The 26,095-nt window shown below is 43.9% G+C and overlaps 1 protein-coding gene and 1 pseudogene across 11 annotated transcripts in view; one reads left to right on the forward strand and one right to left on the reverse strand.

Annotated features, from left to right (window-relative positions):
- FBXW11 (F-box and WD repeat domain containing 11) overlaps window positions 1-26,095 on the forward strand; it is a 104,333-nt gene that overhangs the window by 59,095 nt on the left and 19,143 nt on the right. For 5 of the 11 annotated variants that reach the window (XM_006104133.2, XM_023745464.1, XM_006104129.3 and 2 more), the window contains 4 exons: window positions 8,881-8,943; window positions 12,288-12,513; window positions 21,355-21,541; window positions 22,421-22,511. In XM_006104133.2, the coding sequence (XP_006104195.1) occupies window positions 8,881-8,943; window positions 12,288-12,513; window positions 21,355-21,541; window positions 22,421-22,511 (567 nt within the window). Of the gene's footprint in view, window positions 1-7,335; window positions 7,429-8,880; window positions 8,944-12,287; window positions 12,514-21,354; window positions 21,542-22,420; window positions 22,512-26,095 lie in introns of those variants that run through there. The other 6 variants (XM_006104132.2, XM_006104135.2, XM_023745463.1 and 3 more) reach the window with 3 other exon arrangements.
- On the reverse strand, window positions 13,823-18,269 carry LOC102434256 (annotated as a pseudogene).

A 26,095-nucleotide genomic window follows, 5' to 3' on the forward strand; every position in this document is an offset into this window, starting at 1 on the left:
CCCCCCCTTTTTTTTTTGGAAAGGGGAAGGGCCCCCCACCCCCCTTTCCCCCCTGGGCCTCTTTTTTGCACAGGGTCAACCCCCCCACCCCCCTTTTCGCCCTTCTTTTTGGGGTAAAAGGGGGGGCCCCCCCCCCCCCCCCCCACGGGCCCTGCTCTGTGTGTGACGAGGTAGAGCCATAACCTCCCCATCGGCCCTGCCCTGAGTGTGCCAGTGCCGGCCCCCCAACCCCCTGATCGCCCTGCTCTGTGTGTGACAGGGTACGGAGCCCCAACACCCCCCCCCCCCCCCACGGGCCCTGCTCTGTGTGTGACAGGGTAGAGCCATAACCTCCCCATCGGCCCTGGCTGAGTGTGACAGTGGTGGCACCCCAACCCCCTGATCGGCCCTGCTCTGTGGGTGATAGAGGGCGGCACCCCAACCCCCTGATCCGCCCTGCTCTGTGCGTGACAGGGGGTGGCGCCGCAACTTCCCTATTGACCCTGCCTTGAGTGTGACAGGGGGCAGTGCCCCAACCCCCCAATCGGCTGTACCCTGAGCGTGGCTAGGGGTGGCATCGCAACCTCCAGATCCGCCCTGCTCTGTGCATGACAGGGGGCAGCGCCCCAACTCCTCAATCGGCCCTGCTCTGAGCCCAACCAGGGGCAGCACCTAGGGATTGGGCCTGCCCTCTGCCACCCAGGAGCAGGCCTAAGCCAGCAGGTCATTATCTCCTGAGGGGTCCCAGACTGCGAGAGGGCACAGGCTGGGCTGAGGGACCCCCCCCTCCCCGCCGAGTGCACAAATTTTTGTGCACCGGGCCTCTAGTATATATATAAAAGGCTAATATGCTCTGACCATCTGACTGGTCGCTATGACGTGCACTGACCACCACGGGCAGACACTCAACTCAGGAGCTGCAGTGACATGCACTGGCCATTTACAAAGAAATGGGACCCCAGACCTGGCGCCGACAAAGTAACACTTGGCTTCCCCCAAGTGGGACACGGGCCCCACCACCACGCCGGAGCGACACCCACCAAATTTCAGCCAAGGCTGCCAAGACCCCATGGCACAAAATGCGGCCCACTGCCCAGTCCAGCCTGGAAACGGTGGCTGTGGGCGCCGGGTAATGACGTCACATAGCAATGCCCGGCTTCCTCTCCCTAGTGACTAGCCTCCTTGAGGTTTCTTCAGCCCAGGAACCCGACTTGCTTTATAGCCAGGTGCAAACATTTTACACTTTAACCAAATGTCTGTGAAACGTTTTCACATGCCTCATCTCATTTGATCCTCACAGAAGTGAGTAGGTAGATTAGAGACTCAGAATCCTATTTTCTTCTCATTAGCTGGAAAACGGAGATTTAGAAAGTTTAGAAACTTGACTGAAAAGAAGTAAAAAATGGTGGGACTTGAAAATGACTTCAGGTTTTCTCACTGCACAGAATATAGTCAAACACTGCTGCAGTTAAATATTTTAGCTTTTGTTCTCCCTGCGTGATCTATAATAATAATCTGCTTCGTGTTGATATTTACTGCTGTGTTGCTGACAACTACCTGAAAGAGAAGTTGGGGTGCTTCACTGGGCTGGGAAAAGTTTAGCTAAATTAGAAAGCAGGTCTAATTAAGCAAGTTTATTTAAATATATATAAAGCTCTCGCTGGCGCCAATCACATGCATGTTTCGATTGGTCATTGTTGATTGTGAATTTGGTTGACACTTCTATTATAGAAAAAGGGCGATAGTGATATTAAAATATGTCTTCTAATTAATTTCCTTTCAACGTGCACAAATTCGTGCACCAGGCCTTTAGTTTAAAAATAACATTGAATGCTTGCTGGAACATATTTAATTCAGTTTGGAGTAACTCTTTTTGATCAGATTCAGTAAAAGCAGAATGCCCTGATGCACTAAGGCATACATTGTATACAATAAGATCACTTCTCTCATACAGAACTAGCATGATAGCATCTATGTACTGTCCTTAGGAAAATTAAGGAAATAGTTACCGAAGTCCTCTTAATTATTTTGCTGCTACATGATTTTTATAATGGATTTAAATGTAATAATTTTTATTTTTATTACATTGTAGAAAGAAAACAACTGTTTTTCTCCCCTATAATAGTATTCGTGTGGAGGGAGGAGAAGAGATTTCTGATGAAGTTTAGTGGTAGCCAGAGCTATTGTATTAAAAAATCAGGTGTACATAGATGCATTCATGGCTCTCTTCCTTCTTGAGTTGCAAGGTCAGTATTAGAGCCAGGGGCTGCTTATTTGTCTAAGCTCGTCCCTTTTCCAAATGAATGCTTTGGCTTTCTAATGATCTCATTTATCTCCGCAATATGTTGGTAAGGTTTAGTTGTAAGGGGAAAGAATTTTAGGCTAGATTAGGGGCCTTGGTGCAATTAATAAGAACAAAACAAAGGTGTTCGCTTTGCCTCTGCCTGTCGTTATTCTATGTACTTATCTTTGGCGGTTATGGCAAGTTGTAATTGGCAAACTGGATTTTGACTTTTCTGCTTCGCCTGATCTTAAATATATAATAATCTCTACCTGACTTCTGATTATATTTGAGATCTCCTCTGTATCCTAATGCTCTGTCAGTTTTTTAAAAAAATGGAAAATCAGATGGTTTGGTCTACCTGATTAGTTAAATATAAAAAGGTGTTAAGATTTTTTTAAAAAAATATATATTTTATTGATTTTTTACAGAGAGGAAGGGAGAGAGATAGAGAGTCAGAAACATCGATGAGAGAGAAACATCGATTAGCTGCCTCCTGCACACCTCCCACTGGGGACGTGCCCGCAACCAAGGCACATGCCCTTGACCGGAATCGAACCCGGGACCCTTCAGTCCGAAGGCTGACGCTCTATCCACTGAGCCAAACCGGTTACGGCAAGATTTTGTCTTTCCTTAATATACTGTGTGGTATTTTATTAAGTACATAAAAGCACACATTATCCTTTTTATACATTTTGCCTTTTAGTGATTTTAAATCACTTTTTAGGCTCTTTATTCAATGGTTTGACTTGAATAAGGTTCTCCTTGCAATGATGACTGCTTTCCTTTTAATTTGAATTTTCCTGTGTATTTTTGCTCGTTCCTTTTAGCCTTTTGGTGTAATTTGTCTCATGCTTATCTTTGTGGGCAGGGGAATGCCCAGATTCAATTTCATTTTATTTAAAAATGTTGGTTGCCGCCTATTAAATTGATTTCGTAGGCTATAGCCAGCAGTTGGAAAACACCTAGTTGTGTTTTTCTATATGGAAAGTACAGTGAGTTCTGAGTCTAACCAACCTAGATCTTGAGTATCATGTCTCTCATTTACTAACTGTGTGACTCTTAACCAGTTACTTACTTCTCTGATCCTGTTTCTTCTGTAAATTTGGAATATTTACTTATATATATTGTCTGAAGATTAAAAGACAATGTATTAAACGAGCCTAGTACAGATACTCAATGAAGTTAGCGAGTAGCACTTTTCATTATGTACCTGCCATCCTTAATGTCTTAAATCCCAACATTTAAAAACACGTGGGAGCACAGCAGAATGCCTCCATGGCTTCCAGATCCTTTGTAGGTTTCTCTCTGCTTCCTCTCAGGAGTAAAGAAGCTTTTTGTATGAAAAATTTTACATTTATATGCATTTCTTATCATGAAACTCAAAATACAGACTTTGTAGCATTTTAAAAGTAGGAAATTTATTCCTCTTATATAGCTCTTCAAGGACATAATTTTCTAAATGAGCTGTAGTCTGTGTTAGTTGGTGGCACCTACTGGCAGAAGTAGATCACTGCTTAGAGCTGTTCTGCCTACACGCACACTAACCCACATAGCAGCCGGGGAAGGATGGTGGGGAATAGGAAAGATATATCTGGTATTTACCAAACGTGGGCGTTTCCTTTGTCTCCCAGAGTATGTATTTGTCTGGTTAAGTGGGAGGAGGAAGGAATTCTACCATGCTGTTGCCCTAGTCCAGTGTTTGCCAATATGTGCCTAGCTGTTAATTAAGAGATATTATAAGAAGGGGGTGTCCATATCCAACAAACTTGGGAAAGCTAGGCTCAGCCAAATGAACCTGACTTTAATTATGAGATGTGACAGAGCCTTTGCTGTCTTAGGGAAGTATATTACAAATGGGGTGGGGATGGGGCTTGGTCAGGGCGGGAGAGCACTCACCCAGCACACAGCATTTGTCAAACTTAATGAGACCCTGGGACCCCTTTTCCTCGGAACATTTGTGTCACCTGGAATTCCTTTGGAAACGATCCTCTGATCAGTGTAGCTTGAGAGCAGCATTTCCCATGGGCATGCCCTCCTGAAGGCTTGGCAAGAGAAGGAGCAGGCATTAGTTCTCGTGGCATTTGGTAGTTAAGTATCATGCGTGGGCTCGAGCCTGTCGTTATGGTACCAGTGCAGACTCCTTACTTAGAATGGTGCCACTACATGGACCACATCATCTGGCCGTCGTAGTGATTTCAAAGTAGATATTATAGTGCATAGATTTCCTGGGGAACTTAAACGGAGCGGCAGACATGCCTCGGCTCTATCCACTCAGATCTGCTGTTTGGTCACAGACATGCTTTGCTATCTCATCGCATTTGGAATACCTTTGAGAATCTAGTGAAAGCTCTGGATTGTCTTTCTGGAGGCATGTTTGTTCGTGACTTGATGATATTTATAGCCCTCACCCACACCCCAAGCCCACGGATCTCTAGTAAGAACTAACTCGTTTCCCGCACTCCAAGTGTTAAACGGAGCAGCAGACATGCCTCGGCTCTATCCACTCAGATCTGCTGTTTGGTCACAGACATGCTTTGCTATCTCATCGCATTTGGAATACCTTTGAGAATCTAGTGAAAGCTCTGGATTGTCTTTCTGGAGGCATGTTTGTTCGTGACTTGATGATATTTATAGCCCTCACCCACACCCCAAGCCCACGGATCTCTAGTAAGAACTCCTGAATTAAAATTTCCCAAATATGAATATAATGGTAAGCAGGACTTTAGCCCAGAATTTAGATATCTGTGTACTCCATGCATTGCTTGGCCATGGTGAGATCAGACTGTATTTGAAGAAATTGCAGACTGTCACAGGCCCAGAGAAGCCTGGAGAGGAAGAACGGCCAGTCCTGAGATGGTGGCGATTTAGTTTATCTTCCCAAGGAGGCAAGTTGAGGAGCTGATACCCTGAGAGCAGTGGCTCTCAAGGGAAGGGGCTAGGTCCCCTCCCCAACCCCTCCCCAGACATTTGCCAACTGGAGACATTTTTGGTTGTCACCATTAGGGCGGGGGCAGGGTGGGTAGCTTCTTGTAGGTAGAAGCCAGGGATGCTGCTAAACATCCTATAGTGCATACGAGAGCCCCCACACAGCAGAGAATGACCTGGGGCCAGTGTCAGCGGTACTGAGGTTGATCTGTCTGCCTTGGAGCCTAGCTGCTTCCTCCTGGACTGTGCCTCTCACCAGCAGGAGTGTCCGAATGCGGAGTCTGCATGTTTATTGACACGTGATGCTTCTTGGTAGAGATGGAGGAGGAAGGAGATGATGATGAGAGGGGTAGGAAGTGCAGGCGCCAGGTTGGTTTTTCAGAGAACTTTCCTTTCCCAGAAGTGCTGGAGGCTTAAAGAGCACGTCAGCGCTCAGACCGGCTTAGCTCGTGGCTCCATGTGAGAAGGTGGATGTAGGAAACCACCTGCTTTTTTGCGTGGAAAGCTTATTGTTTTCTCTTACCTCACTCCTGACCTGTGACCTTTTGTCAGTTATACCTGTCAGGAGTAAATGCCAAAGTGATTTTTAAAAGTGTGGCTTCTCTAAGGGACTTTTTTATTTTTGCCACTTCTCCTTATTCCCACAACCTCATATCGCAATTTGGGAAAGATGATGGGGATAGAAAAGGTATATATTTTATTTACCAAAAGCGGGCTTTTCTTTTGTTTTCCAGAAGTATTTGTCCTGTGACGTGGGAGGAGGGAGGAATTCTACCCTGCTATTGCCCCAGTCCAGTGTTGGCCAATATATGCTGAGCTGTTATTAAGAGAGATTATTATAAAAGGGGGGCCATAGCCAACAACTGAGGAAAGCTGGGCTCAACTGACTTGAGCTGATTTTTAAACGATGAGGCTTTTCCTAGTGAAGTGTATTGGGGGGCATGGGAGAGGGGCGTGCACATAAGTACCTGGCATGTCTTAAATGTAATTAGACCCTTTTTTCTCTGAGCATCTCTTGTGTCACGTGGAGTTCTCTGGAGATGATGCTCTGACCAGTGTCGCTTGAGAGCAGCATTTCCCTGTGGCATCTTCTCCTGAAGGCTCTGTGAGAGAAGTTGAGAAGATCTCTATGATGAAGGAACTCTTCCAGCCCCACGGGCTTTATTAAATACAATTTGATTGCATTGTATAGCTTTAGCCCTGGCTGGTTTGGTTCAGTGGTTAGAGTGTTGGCCTCCGGAACGAAGGGTCTTAGGTTCGATTACCGGTCAAGGATGCATACCTTGGTTGCAGGTTCCCCAGCCCTGGTCAGGGCACATGCAGGAGGCAACCAATCGATGTCTCTCACATGAATGTTCCTCTCTCTCTTCCCCCTCCCCCCTCTCTAGAAATCAATGGAAAAAATATCCTTGGGTGAGGATTTTTTAAAAAATTGTATATATTTATCCACTTTTATCAAGTCTTACGAAAATAGTTGCAGTTTTTATCAGAGGGGTTGTTTCCTTCTCCACTATATAAATACAAACCATTAATCTGTTTTGGAATGAATGAGAGGAAGAACTAAATTTTCTCACGGCAAAAACAGTTGTTTCTTGTGTTTTCTCATGGCAAAAACAGTTGTTTCTATAGGGTCTTCTGACTTTTTTTGTTTTCTCCCTGAGGAAATTATTAAGGTGGCTTAGGTCAGAATTGCTCTGGCTTATTCAGGCTCCTATTTCAGAAGTTTTTAGTTGAAAACATTATACATGTATACGTATATCTTGTACATTTCTTGGGGTGCCTGGCAACATGGGGGCGGGACCTTCTCACACTTCTTCCACTTCACATGCTCAACTCTTCATGTCTAGCCATTCTTTCTTCAGGCCACTCTCTTAGAACCCAGGACATTGTGACATTGCAAGGATGGCATTGTAACTACCAGTCAGACTGAGGAGCTGATGTACTGAGTCACTGTCCCTCTTTATTCATTTCCATAATGAAACCTGCCAGCTTCGTTAATCTCTGGATCCCTCAGGCCAGCAGTAAAAGGAAAATTACATGGAGAGAGAAATACTACGTCGGTTACCCTATTCTCCACCTCCTTCTCATTCAGGATCACTTCTTGCTGCCACCACTCTAGACCCGTTTTGGACACTTGGACACACTGCCTTCCTCACTCGCTCATGGTTGGTTTCACATATGAAGCCCTGCTCTCCTGCCCCCTCCCCCACTGCAGACCTTGGTGCTTTGGGCTTATACTAGTAAGTACTTATTGAGGAAGTAGTGGGTTTTCTCTATTGACAGCCGTCTGGAGGGAGCCATTCTGTCAAAGTGTGAGGTTAAAAAGCATTAGGTACCACTTGGGGGAAAGTAGCATCTTCAGAGCAGGGCATGACCAGATTTAATACCTGTTCAACATACCAGCTCTGTGCTCTGGGCAGCCTCAGCCCCCACAACAACTCTGTGGTGTTTGTCCATGGCTAACACAACTTGCTCAGGATCCCCCTTCTCTCTCTCTCTCTCTCTCTCTCTCTCTCTCTCTCTCTCTCTCTCTCACACACACACACACACACACACACACGGAGTGAGTGAGCAGATCTACCTTCTCTCTGGTTTTCAAAGCCTTTGGCCTTCGCTTGATCTCGAACTCCATTCCTGCTCAGAACCAGCTGTGTGACCTGCAGAGCAGAGCACCAGTTTTCAGTGCTGACCCTGCATTGGGCATGTTTGGAAATACTGTATGGGTCCAAACATTTTACAACTTGAACATAAAGGGAAAAATCTTAGGCTTCTCCCCTAAAGGCAGTAGTAAATAGGATCTTGTAAATATTGATAACTTAGATCTATAGGATCCTTTGGAATAATACTATGGTACAGATATTGTAGTTTAAATGTTATACCCCAATTTTCTAATTTATAGGTTGCACCTATAAATGAGTTGTTACTCCTTTCTGAGCACAACTCTCCCATTTCCCCGTCTCATTAAGTTTCCATTTAGCTATTAGATAGGAGCTTCAAAAGGGAAAATCCAATCATGTATAATCTCCAGTTAATGGGCATCTATTGAGCGACTAGGTCACCAGAAAGAATAATTACACAGTGCCTCTTTGTGCGGTAAACACAAAACCAAAAGCTAATGCATTCCTAAGGCAAGCCAGATTGTTACTGGCTCGCTGCATCCTCCCTTCAGGGAAAAGGTTGGGCCCCCACCATGCTTGCTGGGGGAGATTGCAAAGCCATTCCAGAAAAACAAGGCCATCAGGGGAGGAAAGAGGAAGGCTGGGGGCTGGGGGAGCACCTCCAGGGCTTTGTCAGTTCTAATTGCTCATGTTGGGATGGGTTAGTAAGTAGCAGACATTTTAGTAAATGCTTTGTGCAGCCATCAGGAACTTGGTGGGTCTCTGGGGCTTCTAGCCACCAGTAAGAGAATAACAGTGATGACGGAGGTGGAGCTTCAGCCGCTGCCATAAGTCAGCCTGTTCTCAGTCGGCCCACCTTCATCTAAGTAAGACTTTATGCTTGCTTTTCTGCATTGATTTATGAAAGATGAGCACAGCCCCTTTGGCCCCAAATAGTACATTAGCCACAAGCCACACTAGCCCTTGGGTTTGTTGGTACACTCTAGTTTGGGTTTTCAAAATTATATCTTGGTGTAGTTATTTAGGATTTGCAAAACTTGGCATAATTCAAATACTCTGTTTTTCCCCCCTTAGAACACTTCAGTTATGGAGGATCAAAATGAAGATGAGTCCCCCAAGAAAAATACTCTTTGGCAGGTAGGAATGACTGCGCACAGATCAGAGAGCAGTTGACTCACTCTAGACAAGATGCCCCTCAGCTCATGCCCTCATGAAAACAAGAGCCAAGCAGTTCTGTGTTTCTTGCATGTAATTTTACTAGTTTCAGAGCTCCCCCTGATTTATCTTCTGATCCTTAGGGAAGTGTCATTATGAATAGTAAAGATTTTGGAATTTTCGCAAAGATGCTGAAGTGACTGTGGCCTAAAATGTTCTGTGTCCACTGTCTAAGTCAGAGATGGACAGTGGTGGTGTTTTGTCACCAGCATGGCACCTACCACACACCAGTGTATGTGCACTGAGGCCTGTTTCTCCCTGGTCCCATCCTTCTGCGTCATTTCCTATTGGTTTGCCCTTTCCTTCTAATCTCAGTTTCCTTCTCTCCTGGCTCTATCTCAGTTTGCCATTTTTCCTCCCAGTCCCGTAGTTTTTTGTGGTGAGGTAAAGGGGACGGGGCATGTAAAGTTTCATGATTTGAGGATTCCATCGGTCATTATGGTACAAATCATTTTTCCCTTCATGAGGGCACAAAGGCGCAACAAATCTAAATCTGAAGAGAGTAATGTTTACAAAATTCTCTAGGTTCATTTGATCTGAAACAAAAGAGTAGATTAGATAGGAAGAGTGAAGTATCCCCAACACATTTAAGATGAAACGAAACAAAATAAAACAAGGCCCGGAAGCTCTTCTGGGCCCCGCAGGGGGTTCAGAGTCTTGCCGCTGGTTTGGGGAACTGTGTGCGGACTGCCTTCTGTTTCCTCCTTCACATCTGTATCTGCAATAGGATTATCTTCACTTATTATTGATTTTGCAATTCAGTGTTCATACTGGCTTTCAGTTGTTCGTTTACCTGTCTTTTAGTCAACTAGTTAATGGTATACCATTGCTAGGGAGGGTAGATGGTTGGGAGCCTTTCTATAAATGAAATAACAACCCGTTTGCTTATCAAATGAGATAACGGTTATGAAAGTATTTTGTAAAGTATAAAGCAGTACATAAATGCATTTCATTACCATCCTTATATTTAACCTGTTGGGAAAGCAATTATTTGGCAAGTTATTATGAAAAAGTATAGTAAAAGAGGGGAAGGAAAACATATATAGTTTTCTTCCTCAAGATTAGGCACTTTTAACATATTCATAAATATTCTTAACTTTTCCCTGGTGTGTTCACGTAAATTATTGTGATTATGCTATATAAAATTCTTCATCTCATCTTTTGTTCCTTAATATTGTTTATAAAAGTGTTCTCTTGTTATTAAAATCTTATTTTATAAACTAATTTTAATGGCTACGTTATAGCACTTGATGTAGATGTATTATAATTTGCTTAAACCTGTTGCCTGTAATTGGGCAGTTCTCATTTTTCTGGATTATAAACATTATGGTGAACATCCTTATGTTTAAAAGTATCAGAGATGCTCCTTATATCAGTCAATATTGACCACAGAGAAGAATTTTCACTTCATTTGATCGTTTTTGAGTGTTGATTTTTGTTCTGAATGGCTTACTAAAAGCAACATCAAAAACTTCTGTTTAAGGCTGCCCTCTGGTGGTGCCCAGTGTCAGTGAGCTGCCCTCACCCAGTTTACAGGGGGAAACATTCCTAGACGAGGAGGTGGTTAAGATAAATGAGATGGGAGATAAATGCTTTCTGACTTCATACCTCTGAGTGTGGACATAAGAACTTCCTTCTTACAGGAAAGGTTTCTAAGATTTTATCAAGGAAGGCCGGAGACTCCTTTGGAAATTTACAAAGGATGTCTTTCTGGAATGGGTTCAGTCGACTTTCTTTTAGGGCACAAACTGGAACAAAAGCTCTTGCTTCTTTCTATGAAAGACTTCCGAGAGAAGCTCCTAATGGCATGATGGGTGTTTGCAATGCAGCTCTGCAGTTTTCAAGGTTCTCATATGTTAACCCTTCTGGTATTGCACATGAAGGCGGCCATCAGAGGAGTGATGGGCAGATAGCTTGGCCAATGTTTGACAGAAGCGTTGAGGTTACTTTGTTTTTAAACAGGGAAGTTACTGAGCCTCATAGATCAGTAGCAGTTGTGGCTTCAGTCTAGGGATTTAGATGTTTTTATGCTATTGTCCAGGTGCATTGCATTTAATTTCAATTTTTAAAAAACATACTCGTTTTTCACCGTTGCCGGTTTGGCTCAGTGGATAGAGCGCTGGCCTGTGGACTGAAGGGTCCTGGGTTCAATTCCGGTCAAGGGTTCATGCCCGGGCTCCATCCCTAGTAGGGGGCATGCAGGAGACAGCCATCATTGATGTTTCTATCTCTTTCTCCCTCTCCCTTCCTCTCTGAAATCAATAAAAATATATTTTAAAAAATATTGGTTTTATACTAGGACTGTGTAGATTTGATGAGAAATGCAGTTAGTATAGGAGTATGGGATATCCATACACCTACTATATAAGGGAAAGAACCTTCTGAGTAGGTGAACAAAAGAAGGGAGTGAAAGTCTAAAGTTTTGCCAGCAGTTTGTAGGCCTGGCAACAATATGGAGAGCCAAACTGTTTGGTAGAACAAAGCTTTTTAACCTTGTATGCACATATGCATAACCCATGGACACAGACAATAGGGTAGTGCAGGCCGGGGTGGGGGGTGGGGCGGGCTGGAGGGGGGAAATGGGGACATATGTAATACTTTGAGCAATAAAAATTAAGACAAAATCAATAAAATGAAGCTTTTTAGAAGCCATTGTTTCATGTTTCTCCATTGGATAGACAAGCGGTTTTCAGAGTGTGGTCCTCAGCGTCAGCATCACTGGGAGCTTGTTGGCGATGCAGATGTTGGGCTCCCCTCCAGACCTAGGAGTCAGAAGTCTCTGGTGGGGCCGCCAGTCTGCGTGCTAAGAAGCCCTTTGTTATTCTGATGAACGCCCAAGTGGGAACCTTTGGCACAGACCAATCAAGCATTAACTTTCAGCTTTGAGGAAGTAAAACTATTAATAGTCAATCAGTTGCCACTTTGCCAAGTGGAGCAGTTTTCCTAAAATGGTCATCTCTAACATTAGTTATCTGATAACAGCATGGTTTGGGAATAAGCATTAGAGAATGACGATTTAAGACACCATTAAGCTTTAGCAGTAGCTGTAACTTTGGCATTTACCTTTGAGACTCATTAGAGGATACGGGCTCTGAATACAGTTTTAATTATTTTCTGAATGAATTAATAAAGGATTGAGTGGCTTTAGGGTAAAACTGGCATTTTAAGATTAAATACACAGAGTGAAAAATGTTTCTAATGAAATACCAATTAGATTTCTTTTCCTTGTCAAACTAATTATGTTTGTGTGTGTATTTCTAAAATAGATAAGTAATGGAACATCGTCTGTGATCGTCTCCAGAAAGAGGCCATCAGAAGGAAACTATCAAAAAGAAAAAGACTTGTGTATTAAATATTTTGACCAGTGGTCGGAATCGGATCAAGTGGAGTTTGTGGAGCACCTGATTTCCCGAATGTGTCATTACCAGCATGGACATATTAACTCCTACCTGAAGCCCATGTTGCAGCGGGACTTCATTACCGCTTTACCAGGTAACTCTGCCTGTCTTCCCAGTGGAGGGACGCCAGCCCAGGGGCCTGGGCAGCTCTGCCGAGGCGTCTGTGGGACGAGAGGATGAAAGAGGACAGTGCGAGGCAGCACTGCTGGGGCCCACTGTGTTTTCCTCTGTGGCATTTGAAGACCAGTTCAGATCTAGCGTCTCTAGGAAATGAAGGCAGTGTCTGTGATGAGTGCTGTGGATCATGGGCAACAGTATGTTTCCTTGAACTTGTTTAATGATTAATGCTGTGATATTTATTTTGATGTAGTCTAGATATAATCTGCATTTTGTCTTTATAACTAATTTTTTCTTAAAGGAACAATTTGTCCTATACTCTTTTGTGGGGCGCGGTTACGGTGTTTTGACCAGGTTCAAGCCTCGGACTAATGAAAGGACGGGGTCCTCTCATTGCCACGTGCAAGTCCCAGCTGGAGGGCAGGGCCCTCCCAGCACAATTATAGCCAATAGCTGTGGTTGTAAGCTTGAACCTATGGTCCAAACACGTGGCCCCACGTGCCTTGTGGTAGAGTTCGGGTGCATGTAGTTGAGTAGGGTTGGAACTCACGAGAATGCTGTAAACAACGTGATCACGCCCCTGCTTTGCCTCATGGCATCTGCTATAAAATAAAGACACGGCTTGTGGGCGCTGGCGCTGTCTCCTCATCAGGGAGCAGCGTCCCACCGAGACCCAGCTTTCATTCTCTTGTCTGTCTTTTCCTTAATCCTTTCACCCCCCCACTCGGGATCACCCTTGGTCGTGCAGCCACACTCTTTGTGTTTGGGAAGTTTAGGATGTTCATTGGCATCTAAAGTGACACTTAGGGCCCTGGCCAGTGTGGCTCAGTTGGTTGGAACATTGTCTAGGACGCGGAAAGGTCTTGGATTCCATTCCCGGTCAGGGCACGTACTCACATACTCAGGTTGCAGGTTCGATCCCAGACATGAGACAGCTGATCGATGTTTCTCTCTCACATTGGTGTTTCTCTCTCTCTCTCTCTCTCTCTCTCTCTCTCTCTCTCCCTCTCCCCCCCCCTTCCCCTTCCTTTTCCTCTCTCTAAAATCAATAAAAGCATGTCCTCGGGTGAGTATTAAAAATAAATGAATAAAGTAACACTTCGGGAATGTCAAAACATATTGGGAAAACTGATAGCATGTCTCCATTACATTTCTCAAAACTTATTTCTGCATCCTCCCTCAACACCCTGCTTGCTTGTGTGCACACTCCCCACCGTGCTCTTCCGGTTAAGTTTACTTTGAATTTTTTAGAAATAGACTACTTTTTTTTTTTTTTAATAAGAGCTCTTTCAAATCATTTTAATAATGTGGCAGTCAAAATATGAAAAAGTCAAACTTGTTCCCTTTAAGGGGGGTGCTGCCATGATTGCTTCACAGAAGCATGATGAAAGGTAATGACACCGATTCCAAAGAGCCAGGGTGGTAAGAAGGCTTCAAGGCTCACAGACTGAAAAGCTTGGTTTTGGAAAGTCTCAGGGGTCACAGGTGGCAGGAGAGACATGAAATTTAAGGGACCTTCACAGTACGGGGCGCGGTTGCTGGGTCATCAGCACCTTGAAACGCTTCTTGATGGTGATTCGGTGTCAAGAATATTTATCATCTGGGGAGAACCGAGCAGGATGGGCCGAGCAGGTCTGTTGTCCCACAGGCTCAGACTCCTTCAGGGTATAGACCGGTCTCCCTGATCATTGAGGTGATGCTGGAGACACACGATCTCGCTGAAGCAAGAGGTTCCAATCCCATCTGCAGCTCAGTCCACTGAGGGCCTCCAGAAACAGACTGCTTTTTAGAATAGTTTCAGGTACAGAGAGTTCTTGTATCTTCACCTCCCTCCACCACCCACGCGCACGCGCGCGCACATACACACACACACACACACACACACACACACACACACACAGCCTTCACCACTGTCAGCATCCCACGCCACAGTCGTACATTTGTTCCAATACAGGGACCTATACGAGCACATCATTGTCACCCACAGTCCATACTTGACGTTAGGATTTACTCTTGGTGTTTTAATCGGGTGGGTTTTGATAAATGTATACTGACATGTATCTACCATTATAGTATCATACGAAACAGTCTCCCTGCTGTGAAAATCGCTCTCTGCCTATTCATCCCCCTTTGATTTTCTATTTCTCATTCATTCATTCATTCATTCATTTCTATTTCTTTCTCTCCATCTCTTTCTCTTTCATCTCCATCTTTATCTTCACTTTTAAATTTATGTCTGGCTAGGTAAGATAGAAATATTTCATTCCTGAAGAGAATGCTGGCCAGAGCGTTTTCCTCTACCATGGTCATTGTAGTCTGGAAGTTACAACTGCCATGCCAGGGCAAGCCTAGAAATAGCCAGGGTTAACCAGTGCCATTGCCACCACTTCTGCCCTTCAGAGCTTCCGGGTGGCCCCTCAAGGAGCAGCTCCTCGCTTAGCCTGACTGTGGTGTGAGTGCATCCGGACTCCATGTTCCAGGCATTGTCCCAGCAAACAGGACCTGGGCTCACGTCTCAGACCTGACACCTGGGGCTGCACATTGGCAGGCCAGCTTCTGACTTCTAATCCCTCTTCCAAAGCTTGTTCCATGGGCGTGTTTAAGGGGAAAGGGACTCTGTTGTTTTTATGCTGAAATATAGCACTGTTTGCCCCATTTCATTCATTCGTATTCCTAAAAAGCAAACTATGATCCCTCTCCGTCTAGAGTTGTAGTACTTATAGCAGAAAGGACTCTGAGCCATCACTTAGTCCCCTTGCTCACTGTGTAGACTAGGAAGCCAAGGAGCAGAGGAAATGGGTGAAATGCCCGATCTTCCTCACATCTGACCTTGGTCATTGTGGTGAGTGTGCAGGTGGTGGTGCAGGGTGGTCCCAAAGTCAGTGCAAAGGCTGAAATAAGTTATAGCTAAGGTTACTTGGGAAAATTCCTTAAATTTGCTTAAAGTATAGAATACAACACAATTCAGTAATATTTGTTGTTAATTATGGGAGAGAAAGAAAAAGGTAAGCCTTTAATTGTATGAGACGGAGGGAATTTGAATATTACAGGTGTGTTTAGGTATGATGAGTGGGCATGTGACACAGGTCTCTGTATGGGCAGTGCCAGATCTCAGAGCCCCCGTCGTCCAAGCCTTCCTACTGACTCAGGCTGCTGCTCTCAGCAAGAAAAGTCAGGGTGATTCCAAAGTTGGTGATTGTGCTTATTCCTCAGAAGTGCTTTCAACTAAACGAAGCTATGGCTCCATTTTTCTTAAGCAAATCTGTTTATTGATTATTTTTTGTTTGCTTTCTACTGGTTGGGTCTTATTTTATTTTCCCCTATAATTTACTTCTCAAACATGTTTACAGAATATCCACGAGGTGGCACTGTTGTTCTCCTGACTTGTAGAGTCTAGTTCAGAGGCAGCTCCTTGAGGAGTGTATAGTCTTGGAGAAGAGACAGAACAGATGAACATGTGTTATGTGTATAGCTATGGTTAGTATAATTGCACACGATCTAGTTTTCATTACAGCAAATTTTAAGGTATTGTCCATTTTCTGTTAAAGTGGAATTTTGTGGTATTGAATATTACATGAAATGAATGGACCATTGGCTGGGACATAGAAATATTTTTGTTAAAATACTATTTGTTTTTGTTTTAACAGGATTTGATCTGAACATATATACATATGTCAGTATATATCATACGTAGGACTCTAATAGCTGGGGACAAGCTGGCCCAGTAGATTGTGTTAGTTAGTGTCTGGTAGACTTGAATTAAACCTGGCATTAGTTCCTTAACACAGACCCAAACTTAAGAGCATTGTGGGAGAAACAGGTCCACATATATGTTCATACTTGGATTTAGTAATGTGTGCAGCAACTTATTATTCTACTTTGGTGTTTAACTTTTATGTAGATGATTTTGAGTTTGAATTTTTACTCTGCTGACATTGACAGTCACCTTAAGACTTCTTTTGATGGTCAGAATTCTGTACAAATTGTCTATCATTTTAACTTTTTGATGCTTGTGTGAATAACATACCTGTTAGTATAGAGAAAATGGAAAAATGTTTGTGGTTTCTGGCTCCTTTTGGTTCAGTGGAAAAAGTGATAATTATGATATGCTTTTCTAAAAATCATGGTAAATGTTTAGTCTGCAATGTCAATTTCTGCAGGCTAAGTTTGTGGTTTGTAAGAACTGTTGTTAAAGGGGAATTTTATACCGTTTGAAGTAGAGGCAGATTGTACTTAAAGGATGATAGCATTGGTGATCCCTTTGGTGAGGTGTCTAAGCAATTAAGACTTTTGAAACATTTCACTTCTTGGCTGTGGTTTGTTCATTTGTTTTATCCCCAAGGAAGGATGATAAATCAGTGTGGACAGAGACTAGATTTAAGGTCTCTGGGGATGTGGAAGAACCAGAGTGAAGCTAAGGCTTTGGGCTGGATGCAAGGCCAGAGAACCAGCCCGACCCAGTGAAACAGCTGTGGTCATTGGCTTGAGAGAGCCTCTTAATAGGCGTGTGAGCCCACTTGTCAGAACCTCAGTTTCCTTATCTGTGTGGGAATAATGCTCCTGTATAATAAAAGCCTAATACGCTAAGTGTCCGACGTTCATTCGGCCGTTCAACCAGTTGCTATGACGCGCCCTGACCACCAGGGGGCAGATGCTCCTACCGGTAGGTTAGCTTGCTGCTGGGGTCCAGCGATTGGGACTGGGCGAGATGGGCCGGACACGCCCTGGAGGCCTTCTCCCCCCCCCCCCCCCCAGTCCCTACCCTGCCCCGATCATGCACCAGGCCTCTAGTAATAATAATAACAATAATACTTTATGGGATATTGTGAAGATGAAAGAATGTATATAATATGCCTGGCATCTGGTGGGTATTCTGAGGATGGCAGCTTGAAAAAAACAGAAAAAGAAAAAGCCCAGAGACAGGAAACACCTGCTTCTCTGGTAATAAGATTTATTGCCAGGAAGTTTTAATTATTCACCCACTAATTTCCGTATTGATTCATCCTGACATCATATAGGTAGGTGTGTGTGGCACTTTGTTGAAACAACAGAACGTTGGACTTTGTGACCTGAGCATAATTTCTCTTCATTTCTGCCTGGATCCTTAGGTCACTATATTCCAGGTTAAAGGCTCCCAGTGACGGACTGCTGTTAGCAGTTGCATTGTTTTTTTTGTTTTGGTTTATAACTTCAGATTTCACAAGGACGAAGATCTGTGATTGGGAAGGGGGAAGGGACAGCAGGGGTGGGTGGGGACCAAGCTTCTTTGCAGCTGTTCTTTGAAATACGTTTCTAAAATAATAAAAGTTTCTGTAATTGTATGATCTAAGCAGCTGTGTTAGAACTGGCTGTAGTCAAGGGCATTGAACTGACATTTCACATTTGAGTTTCATTTTGATACAGTGTTATTTATATATTGAGCTTTGAAATTTGTGCCTTTTAATTGTTTTAATTTATTGTTGAAATTTTTCCAGACCTTCATCTGGTGCTTATAATTAGCCACAGCAGCACTTCTTCAGCTTTGTGAGCACAGCGCTCTGGCCTCACTTTCTGGGGCCTGAATGTGTTGTTGCCTCGGGAAGGGGATGGTAGTGGGAGATGGGAAGTCTCAGCAGGAAAGGGTGAAGGAGAGGCAGACAGAGGATCAGAGAATGCTTCGTTTAACACCTCCAGGCACTCGGACCGCCTTCCTCACCTGACTAGGCTGGACCCAGAAAGTGACAAGGTCTGCATGGCTGCTGGGGGTGGCCAGGATATTAGAGGGGGCTTAGCACTTTGCTGGAGGGGATGTGTAATATTTTCTCTCAGAAAATAACAAGGAAGGGGACACTGCTTAGCTGCCTTGACCAACAATATCAGCCTCATAAGCCTTTGGGGACTTGGGGACGAGAGAAGGAATACGGTCTGACACTTACTGAGTACCTGTTCTGTATCTGGCTCCTTAATAACCTCTTATTAGCCTTCCCAACCTGTTTATTAGCACATGGGTCAAGATTCTAAAAGGAAATACGGTTAAAGCCGGCTAAGAGATTCTGATGAATACTTTGTCAGTCCTAGAAGTGAAGAGGCACAAGGAGAAGCCCATGTGATTACCCGTGGATTTATGTCCCTGATTATAAACAAGCTAGAGGCCTGATGCATGAAAATTTGTGCAAGAGTAGGCCTTCCTTCTCCTGGCTCCTGGCACCAGCTTCCCTCTGGCACCCAGGACCTGGGACCCGGGCTTCACTCTGGCTGCTGCTGGCAGGCGCCTGGGACCCGGGCTGCTTTCCTCTGGCCACCACCGGCAGGCACCCGGGACCCGGGCTTTGCTCCGGCCCCGGCTTTGTCCGGAATGACAATGATGTTTGGTCTAATTAGCATATCACCCTTTTATTATTATAGATGTGGTCAGAAAGATGGAAAAAAGGGACACGGTCACAAAAAAAGTAGCCAGAACCTTTGAGAATGGTATCAAGAAGGCAAAAACGCTGAATAATGTAAAATTGTCCAAAATGGTTAAGTAATCTGGGAGAGTTGGAACAAACAAAATTAAGTATTTGGAGCATCAGTATGAAGAATGAAGGGACTGTCTGTCTCCTTGGGATAGATTGTGTAGTAAAAATACATATTTTCACTTATCTTTTTTTCTTCCCCACTAAGAATAATGGATTTAAAACCAGAAAGGATAGAAAAATTGTAGTCCAAGAAAGCTAGGAAGATACTTAGGAAACACACGGCTCCTATAAACAAGTCGGCCAAAGATAAGTCATTGCTCGTCAGGAGAGTGGCAGAGCCTGGAGTTTGGCTCTCAGATGGTAGGACAGTGAGAACCACTGGCGAGCTCCTGGCAGAGCGGTGCCCTTTCCAGCTGTCAGCTGTGTTTGGTAATCCTGCATGGCTGTACCCTGACGTGATTGATGTGCAGATTGCCTGGTTTTAAGAACTGGAGAAGGTGTATTTGGGGGATATGGACAGATAAATTTGCTGTTATACTCAGGCAGAATTCTTAAATGGATTAACAAATGTTAATTAGCACCGAGAAGACTGTAGGTTTGTGTAAGCCTAGAAGGATGTACACAGAATGTTAAAAACTGTTGTCTCTGAGAGGTGGGATTTAGAGATTTAAATGTTTATAATATTTTTGAAATGAACTTGGTATCCTATATAATCTATAATAATAAAAGCGTAATGTGCTAATTAGACCAGACAGCCTTCTGGATGAAGCCGTGGTGGCAGGGACCGAGGCAGCCGCAGCGGCGGGGGCCGAGCCCCTTGCACCATTTTCGTGCATCGGGCCTCTAGTAAAAGCATAATATGCAAACCAATCGAATGGCAGAATGACTGGTTGCTATGATGCACACTGACCACCAGGGTGCAGATGCTCAATGCAGGAGCTGCCCTCTGGTAGTCAGTGTGTTCCCACAGAGGGAGCGCCGCTCAGCCAGAAGCCGGGCTCATGGCTGGCGAGCACAGTGGCGGTGGCGGGAGCCTCTCCCGCCTCTGCTGCAGGTAGGTGGTAAGGAGTAAGGGGTCCCAGACTGTGAGAAAGATGTCCGACTGATGTCCCCTGGAGGGATCGGGCCTAAGCCAGCAGTTGGACATCCCCAAGGGGTCCTGGACTTTGAGAGGGTGCAGGCCGGGATGAGGGGTTCTCCCCCCCCCCCCCATGCACGAATCTCGCGCACCGGGCCTCTAGTTGTTATATATGTTAAAAAAGGACACAAAGCAGCTAGTGCCAACTTGTAAACAAAAAATGCAGTCCCAACTTTATGTGGTAAGCATCAGCAAGGGAGCACAGGGTAACCATACCAAAGTCACCCATTTCCTTTTTGATAAGGTTTTATTTTACCAGACTAGTAAGCAGTGCAGAAAAATGATGTAGAGGTGGTAGTGTCGCCATGGGGCAGAGTTTCTCCAAATATCCCTGGAGACTAAATAGAGAGATGTGGACTGGACATCCAGGAGGTTATATTGTCTCACTGTGGGTACCTTGTGATAATTTACAACTGGGTCAAGGACAGCCAGGAGGGACATAGGTAGACTTATGGGTGCTGTCCTTGGTTCTGACCCATTTAACATGGTCACGCACCAACTTGAGGTAAAGACTTACTACATTTGCCCATCATGCAGATCTAGTGTGGAACACCCACTCTTCTTGGTTGTCTTTAAGAGGACCCTTGCATTGTATTGGATAAACCTCTTAAGATTCTAGAATTTGTAGACATGTGGCTCTTCTGAGAATTTTACCTCCACCAGAAGGAGATGAAGAAATTATTGACAAAAATACATCTAAGTACAACCGAATTTAAGCTTCTTAAGCTGTCAGCATTTTACTTTTTGTCTCCTTAGCTCCAAGGGATTCACATAATTGCGGATTAATAGGATGGAGGTTATAAGAGAATAGATCAGAGGGGCAAGACCACAAGCTTTGGGGAAAGAGCTCCAAGTTACAGTCTTGGCTCTACTCCTGGGTGGTTGTGAAACCTTGAGTCTTTCCCTCTCTGTGCCTCATCTGTACAGTTTGGAGAGTCATCATCCCATAGTGATTTTAAAATTTCAGTTATGTCAAAGTATTTTGTCATATTATCTGACAGATAGAGAATGGTCCAGGTTCAGCTTTTACACATAGTGACTGTTGCCCTGAATTACATTATCTTAAAAAAATCAGAACCAAAAAGAAGTGTGTCTGTTCCTGTGCACATGTGTACCTGCAGAACTACCGATGTTACTCAAGCGTGCGATCTGGTTCAGGGTTCTTTGTTCCTCTCGTCCTTACGGAAGGACGGTCCATTTCCATTTCCCTTCCCATCTCTTCATTGCCTTTTCTGTTTTGTAGAGCAAGGCTTAGATCACATAGCAGAAAACATTCTTTCCTACCTGGATGCCAGGTCTCTGTGTGCGGCAGAGCTGGTCTGTAAGGAATGGCAGCGCGTGATCTCCGAGGGGATGCTGTGGAAGAAGCTGATTGAGCGAATGGTGCGCACGGACCCCCTGTGGAAGGGACTTTCCGAAAGAAGAGGGTGGTGAGTACTGGGGTCGCTTGTTCCCTGGAAAAAGGTGTCTTGGACCTGGGGTCACTTTGATGACTCAAGAAAGCAGTTATACTTGCCCAATGCATCGGCCTATTTTAAACAAGCGCGAAAAGACGAGTGGTCAGGAGTTGGGTGGCGGGGGTTAAAGCCGTTAGAATTTTTCCTGCTGAGATGTACATTTGCTCTATTTATTAACTGGTAGGAAGTTTGTATTGTTTGAGTGACTTGGCTTTTCAAAGCTTGTATGTATGCTTTTCCTTTCACATTTTTCTTAAGTGATAATACCATTACCAAGAGATAGAAAAGAAGAAAGGAAATATGAGAAAATTGAATAATGCCATCTTGCTGTTGGTTATTGTTCCAGATGAAAGATATCGGGAAGCACAGCAGGCAGGCTTTTTTTTTTTTTTTTTTTAAGAGAAATTAACTGAAATATATCTCTGTCTCCTAGTACTCGTCAGGAGCCTGGCCTAGTGAGCACAGAGAAAGAGCTACCGATGCACGACGGGTGGCAGTGGTGTGAGCGAGGGTTAAGGCTGTGTTTTCTTTATGGGAGGAAGTTTGATGTGTACCAAGTTAGGTTTTTCACAAAGCGACATTAGCACTTTTTGTTAAACTATAGAAAGAAAGGCTAGATTATTGTGGGTTGGCCATTCAGGAACTAAAAGTGCAGGATCATGTTAGAGAGCTGTAAATCAAAGTAGACTTGTGTTTCACACATTCAGACTCAGAAATCCTGCTTTCGAACTGTTAAAGCTCAATGCGTGTCAAAAGACTTGAATGATACAACATCTTTGTAAGCACCACGTTTAAATAAAATTCACCCTCTTATGTGCAAAAATGTAACATCTGTTTGTTTTTATTTGCCAGGGATCAGTACCTGTTTAAAAACAGACCCACAGATGGCCCTCCCAATTCATTTTATAGGTCATTATACCCAAAGATTATCCAGGATATAGAGGTAACTTTATGGTTTATCTTTTTTTTTATGGGCTCGCTGTGTCTTGTTCTCAACTTTTTATGTTGTCTTAGTGTTCTGTTGATCTAAAATCATGGGACAAGTAATTTTTTTTAAGTTGAACTCTTAGAGCAAATGTGTCACACTCACTGTAGAATCTAGCTTTCTTCAGAACATGTCACGTCTTCTTGTAAAAAAGATCTGACTTTTCTCAGCCTTGAAACTCTTCTGCAGGGCTGCCACCATTAAAACCATAATCCAAAGTCAATTTTTCATTCTAATTTGATAAAATTTCCAAAACCCAAGGCCCAGATTTTTAGGCAAGCAGTTTCATATTTTTGAGCCACATCTCGAGAACTAGAGAGGGCACAGTCTCAGTTTCCTCTGTAAATTTCCCATATTTTTTCATAAAAAGGACTCAGAGATGATTGTGAGCAACAATTAAGTGCGTTTTATAGAGCAGATTATGCTGCCGGACCGTTTGGATGTGAGTGGGACTTCACCAGCCCAGTAAAACTCTGTAAACCTGACGAGCACCACTGGAGGCGTTTGATATTGGTCATGTGTTCTAATTGGTTCAGTTTTATTATTTAGCCCTTTTCCTTGAACCAGGAAAGACACGCACAGGCATTTCTCATTAACTCTTTCACATGTGTTCTTGGCAGGTCCTGGTTACTTGACTATTTCCTCCTTGGCAGAAAACCTTCGCCTTCTCCGGGCAGTGCTGTATCACCCATAAAGTTATACTCGGTTTCCCAAACGTGAAGTAATCCTCTCCCCCAGGTGATAGACATAAAAGTTATTGTGCCAAAATTCATTAATGGAGAAACATGTGCTTTTTTGGAGGTTTTTCCCCCCACTTTTTGAGGCAGATGTGAACTAATGGAATCATTCAGTTAATGGTAAATCTGAATGTGACTGGAATGTCATTATTTAAAGCACAAACCCTTGAGCAAGACAAACCCTTGTCTTGCTCCCTAAAATGAGCTATACAGTAACCTTTTAGGGAGGCTTAAATAATTTCAAACTGCTGCTGGACAGTCAAAGTGTTTAGGAATTAATTGATCCATTGGCAGAACTTAGAATAAATTGCCCCTACAGTGTTAGGAGCTAAGACAGTGTTAACTTGAATCTTAGGTTGGTGTGTGTTCAAGGGAGAGGGGCTGTCTCTTACCCTTAGATAGTTATGCTAAGACAATGCTTTTTCAAACATCTTAGGAACTATATTACTTTTTGTCCCTTCCCAATTATTGTTTCTTTCTTTATTTTTAAATATATTTTTATTGATTTCAGAGAGAAAGGGAGTGGGAGAGATAGAAACATCAATGATGAGAGAGAATTGTTGATCAGCTGCCTCCTGCATGCTCCCTACAAGGGATTGAGCCTGCAACCCAGGCATGGGTCCCTGACTAGAATCAAACCTGGGACTCTTCAGTCTGCAGGCCAATGCTCTGTACACTGAGCCAAACCAGCTAGGGCCCAATTATTCTTTACAAAGTAGCTCTAAATTTCCTTGAATAGTTTAGTAAATCCTTTATTATGAGAAGCATGATGTTTAAGGTCAATCATTGATAAGTAGGAATTTTGGAAGAGCTATGATCAGGTTGAAGATTTGGTGACACGGGTTATTTTATTTACCCCCCATGAGTACTATTGTAATTGACAGTATGAACTTGATATTCTGTGGCGTGACAGTATGTGACACCACCTAGCATATCCATTTCCTCGGGCTGAAATAATATTTTTTTATATTATTTAGTAGAGGAGGCAGATGTGAGGGAAAATAGAGCTATGGGGGAAAACCCTATTTGACACAAAACCTCTACATCATGGTGGTCTGCCCAGTGGTTCTTAAAGTGTGGTTTGGAAAAATCCACTGGTTGGCCACAAGGGTCTCCTCCAGATTTTTGTGGGCTAGATCTCTTAGTGTAAGGGACAGTGTTTTATACTGGTATATCACTAATAGTAATAATAATAAAAATAATACTTGTGCTAGATCCTTTGTTAAGCATTTAACACTGCACAATACCTGAAAGTAGTGAGTAGCTGTGACCAACCATATAGTCTGCCTTTCATACAGCTTTCTGTACTAACCCCATCACAATAGAGTTTTTTACCTCTCCTTTGGGAGTATATTTAATTCTGTTCTGGGTGGACACACAGGCTGAGAATTTTGTCCGTGATCCATGGACCAAACAAATGAGAGACTCACAGGCTTGGCTCCTGCCCATATGGTTCATATGAAACCTCCATAAGCAGAATATACTAGTTACACGTCCCTTTTTTGATTGAGCCCTTGCTGTGTCCTGTGAACTATGTTGTGTGACTTACGTAGGTTATTGCATTTAATTTCTACAAGGTACATATCCCCATCTGTAATAAGGGGGAAACTGAGACTAAGAGAAATTTTAGAACTTGCTACCTAGTTATGTAGGAGAAGTGGGCTTAGTGTCATTTCAAACTGGAAAACTCAAGAAGTGAAGGAGAAAGCTGTATGTTGTTAGATACCTACAGACTTCAGGGTGGACTCGTCTTCCTCCAGTTGTGTGAGTGCTCCGTGTCCTTGACTGTCTCTTGAAAGGGGCGTGAGTGGATGGGATCAGCTGGCCTTGTTCTAGTTGTCACATTTTGGTGTCCTGAACGGGGATGTGTCTCCTGCATCTCCGAGTAGAGGCAGCCCTTTCATGTACATGCCTTTCCCTCTTTCCTCGCTGGGTTAAGGCCTTTGAAGCGCTCTCCTTGGAACAGCCCACGGGTGAAATGATGGTGTGTCGTGTCGCACCTTTTAATAAACCGCATTTTATTCAGGGAAAGTGGGGAGCTTTTTTGTGGTTTGCAAACTTGATATTAACATTGTCCTGACCAGAGAATGCTGAAACTTGCCCACCCACCCAGTTGTGTTTAGGCTTCTAAAAATAATGTTATCCCTCCATACTCAGACATCTGTTTTCACTCTATTGCCAATTTAAATGCCGCTGTATACTCTGTGTATCATGGCTACTTTCCCAGTATTTTGAAAATTTGCACAGGGTAAGGGGATTTTACAAGTTCTCAGAAATACGAAATATTCCTCTACAGTAGCCACACCACATGATGTCCAAGTGACATGGCAGGTATCTGCGTAACGAAGAGGTGCACCTGTGTGTCCTGTATGCCTGCTGCTGAAACAGAGAAGAGTTGAATTGCATTAGAAGGCGGAGCCCCCTTCCTGGGTGCGGTTGGCGGGGAGGGGGGCTCAGGGTTATCGGGATTAACTAGCAGCCTAGACTGAGACCACCAATCCTGGCAATTGGGTGGGGAGATTTTTTTGGGTCAGAGCCTACTCCTCTTGGCCCGTGTCCTGCGCAGACGAGGAAGAGGGTCACTGTGACAAACCCCGACCCGTGTCATCTCAGCTGATCCTCTCAGCAGTTTGGGGAAGTAGATATTATTTTCCCCTTTTTTACAGAGGAGCAGACTGCAGCTCAGACAGCCCAAGTCATTGCCTAAGCTGCTAATTGTCCTAGGTATTTTCTACTGCAATGGCTGCCTTCTGCTTCTAAGGGTCTAGTTTTTCTAAGAAGACCTGGCTTACAAGCATTCTAGTA

The sequence above is a fragment of the Myotis lucifugus genome, unplaced genomic scaffold (assembly GCF_000147115.1).
Source record: "Myotis lucifugus unplaced genomic scaffold, Myoluc2.0 scaffold_546, whole genome shotgun sequence".
Classification (NCBI taxonomy): domain Eukaryota; kingdom Metazoa; phylum Chordata; class Mammalia; order Chiroptera; family Vespertilionidae; genus Myotis; species Myotis lucifugus.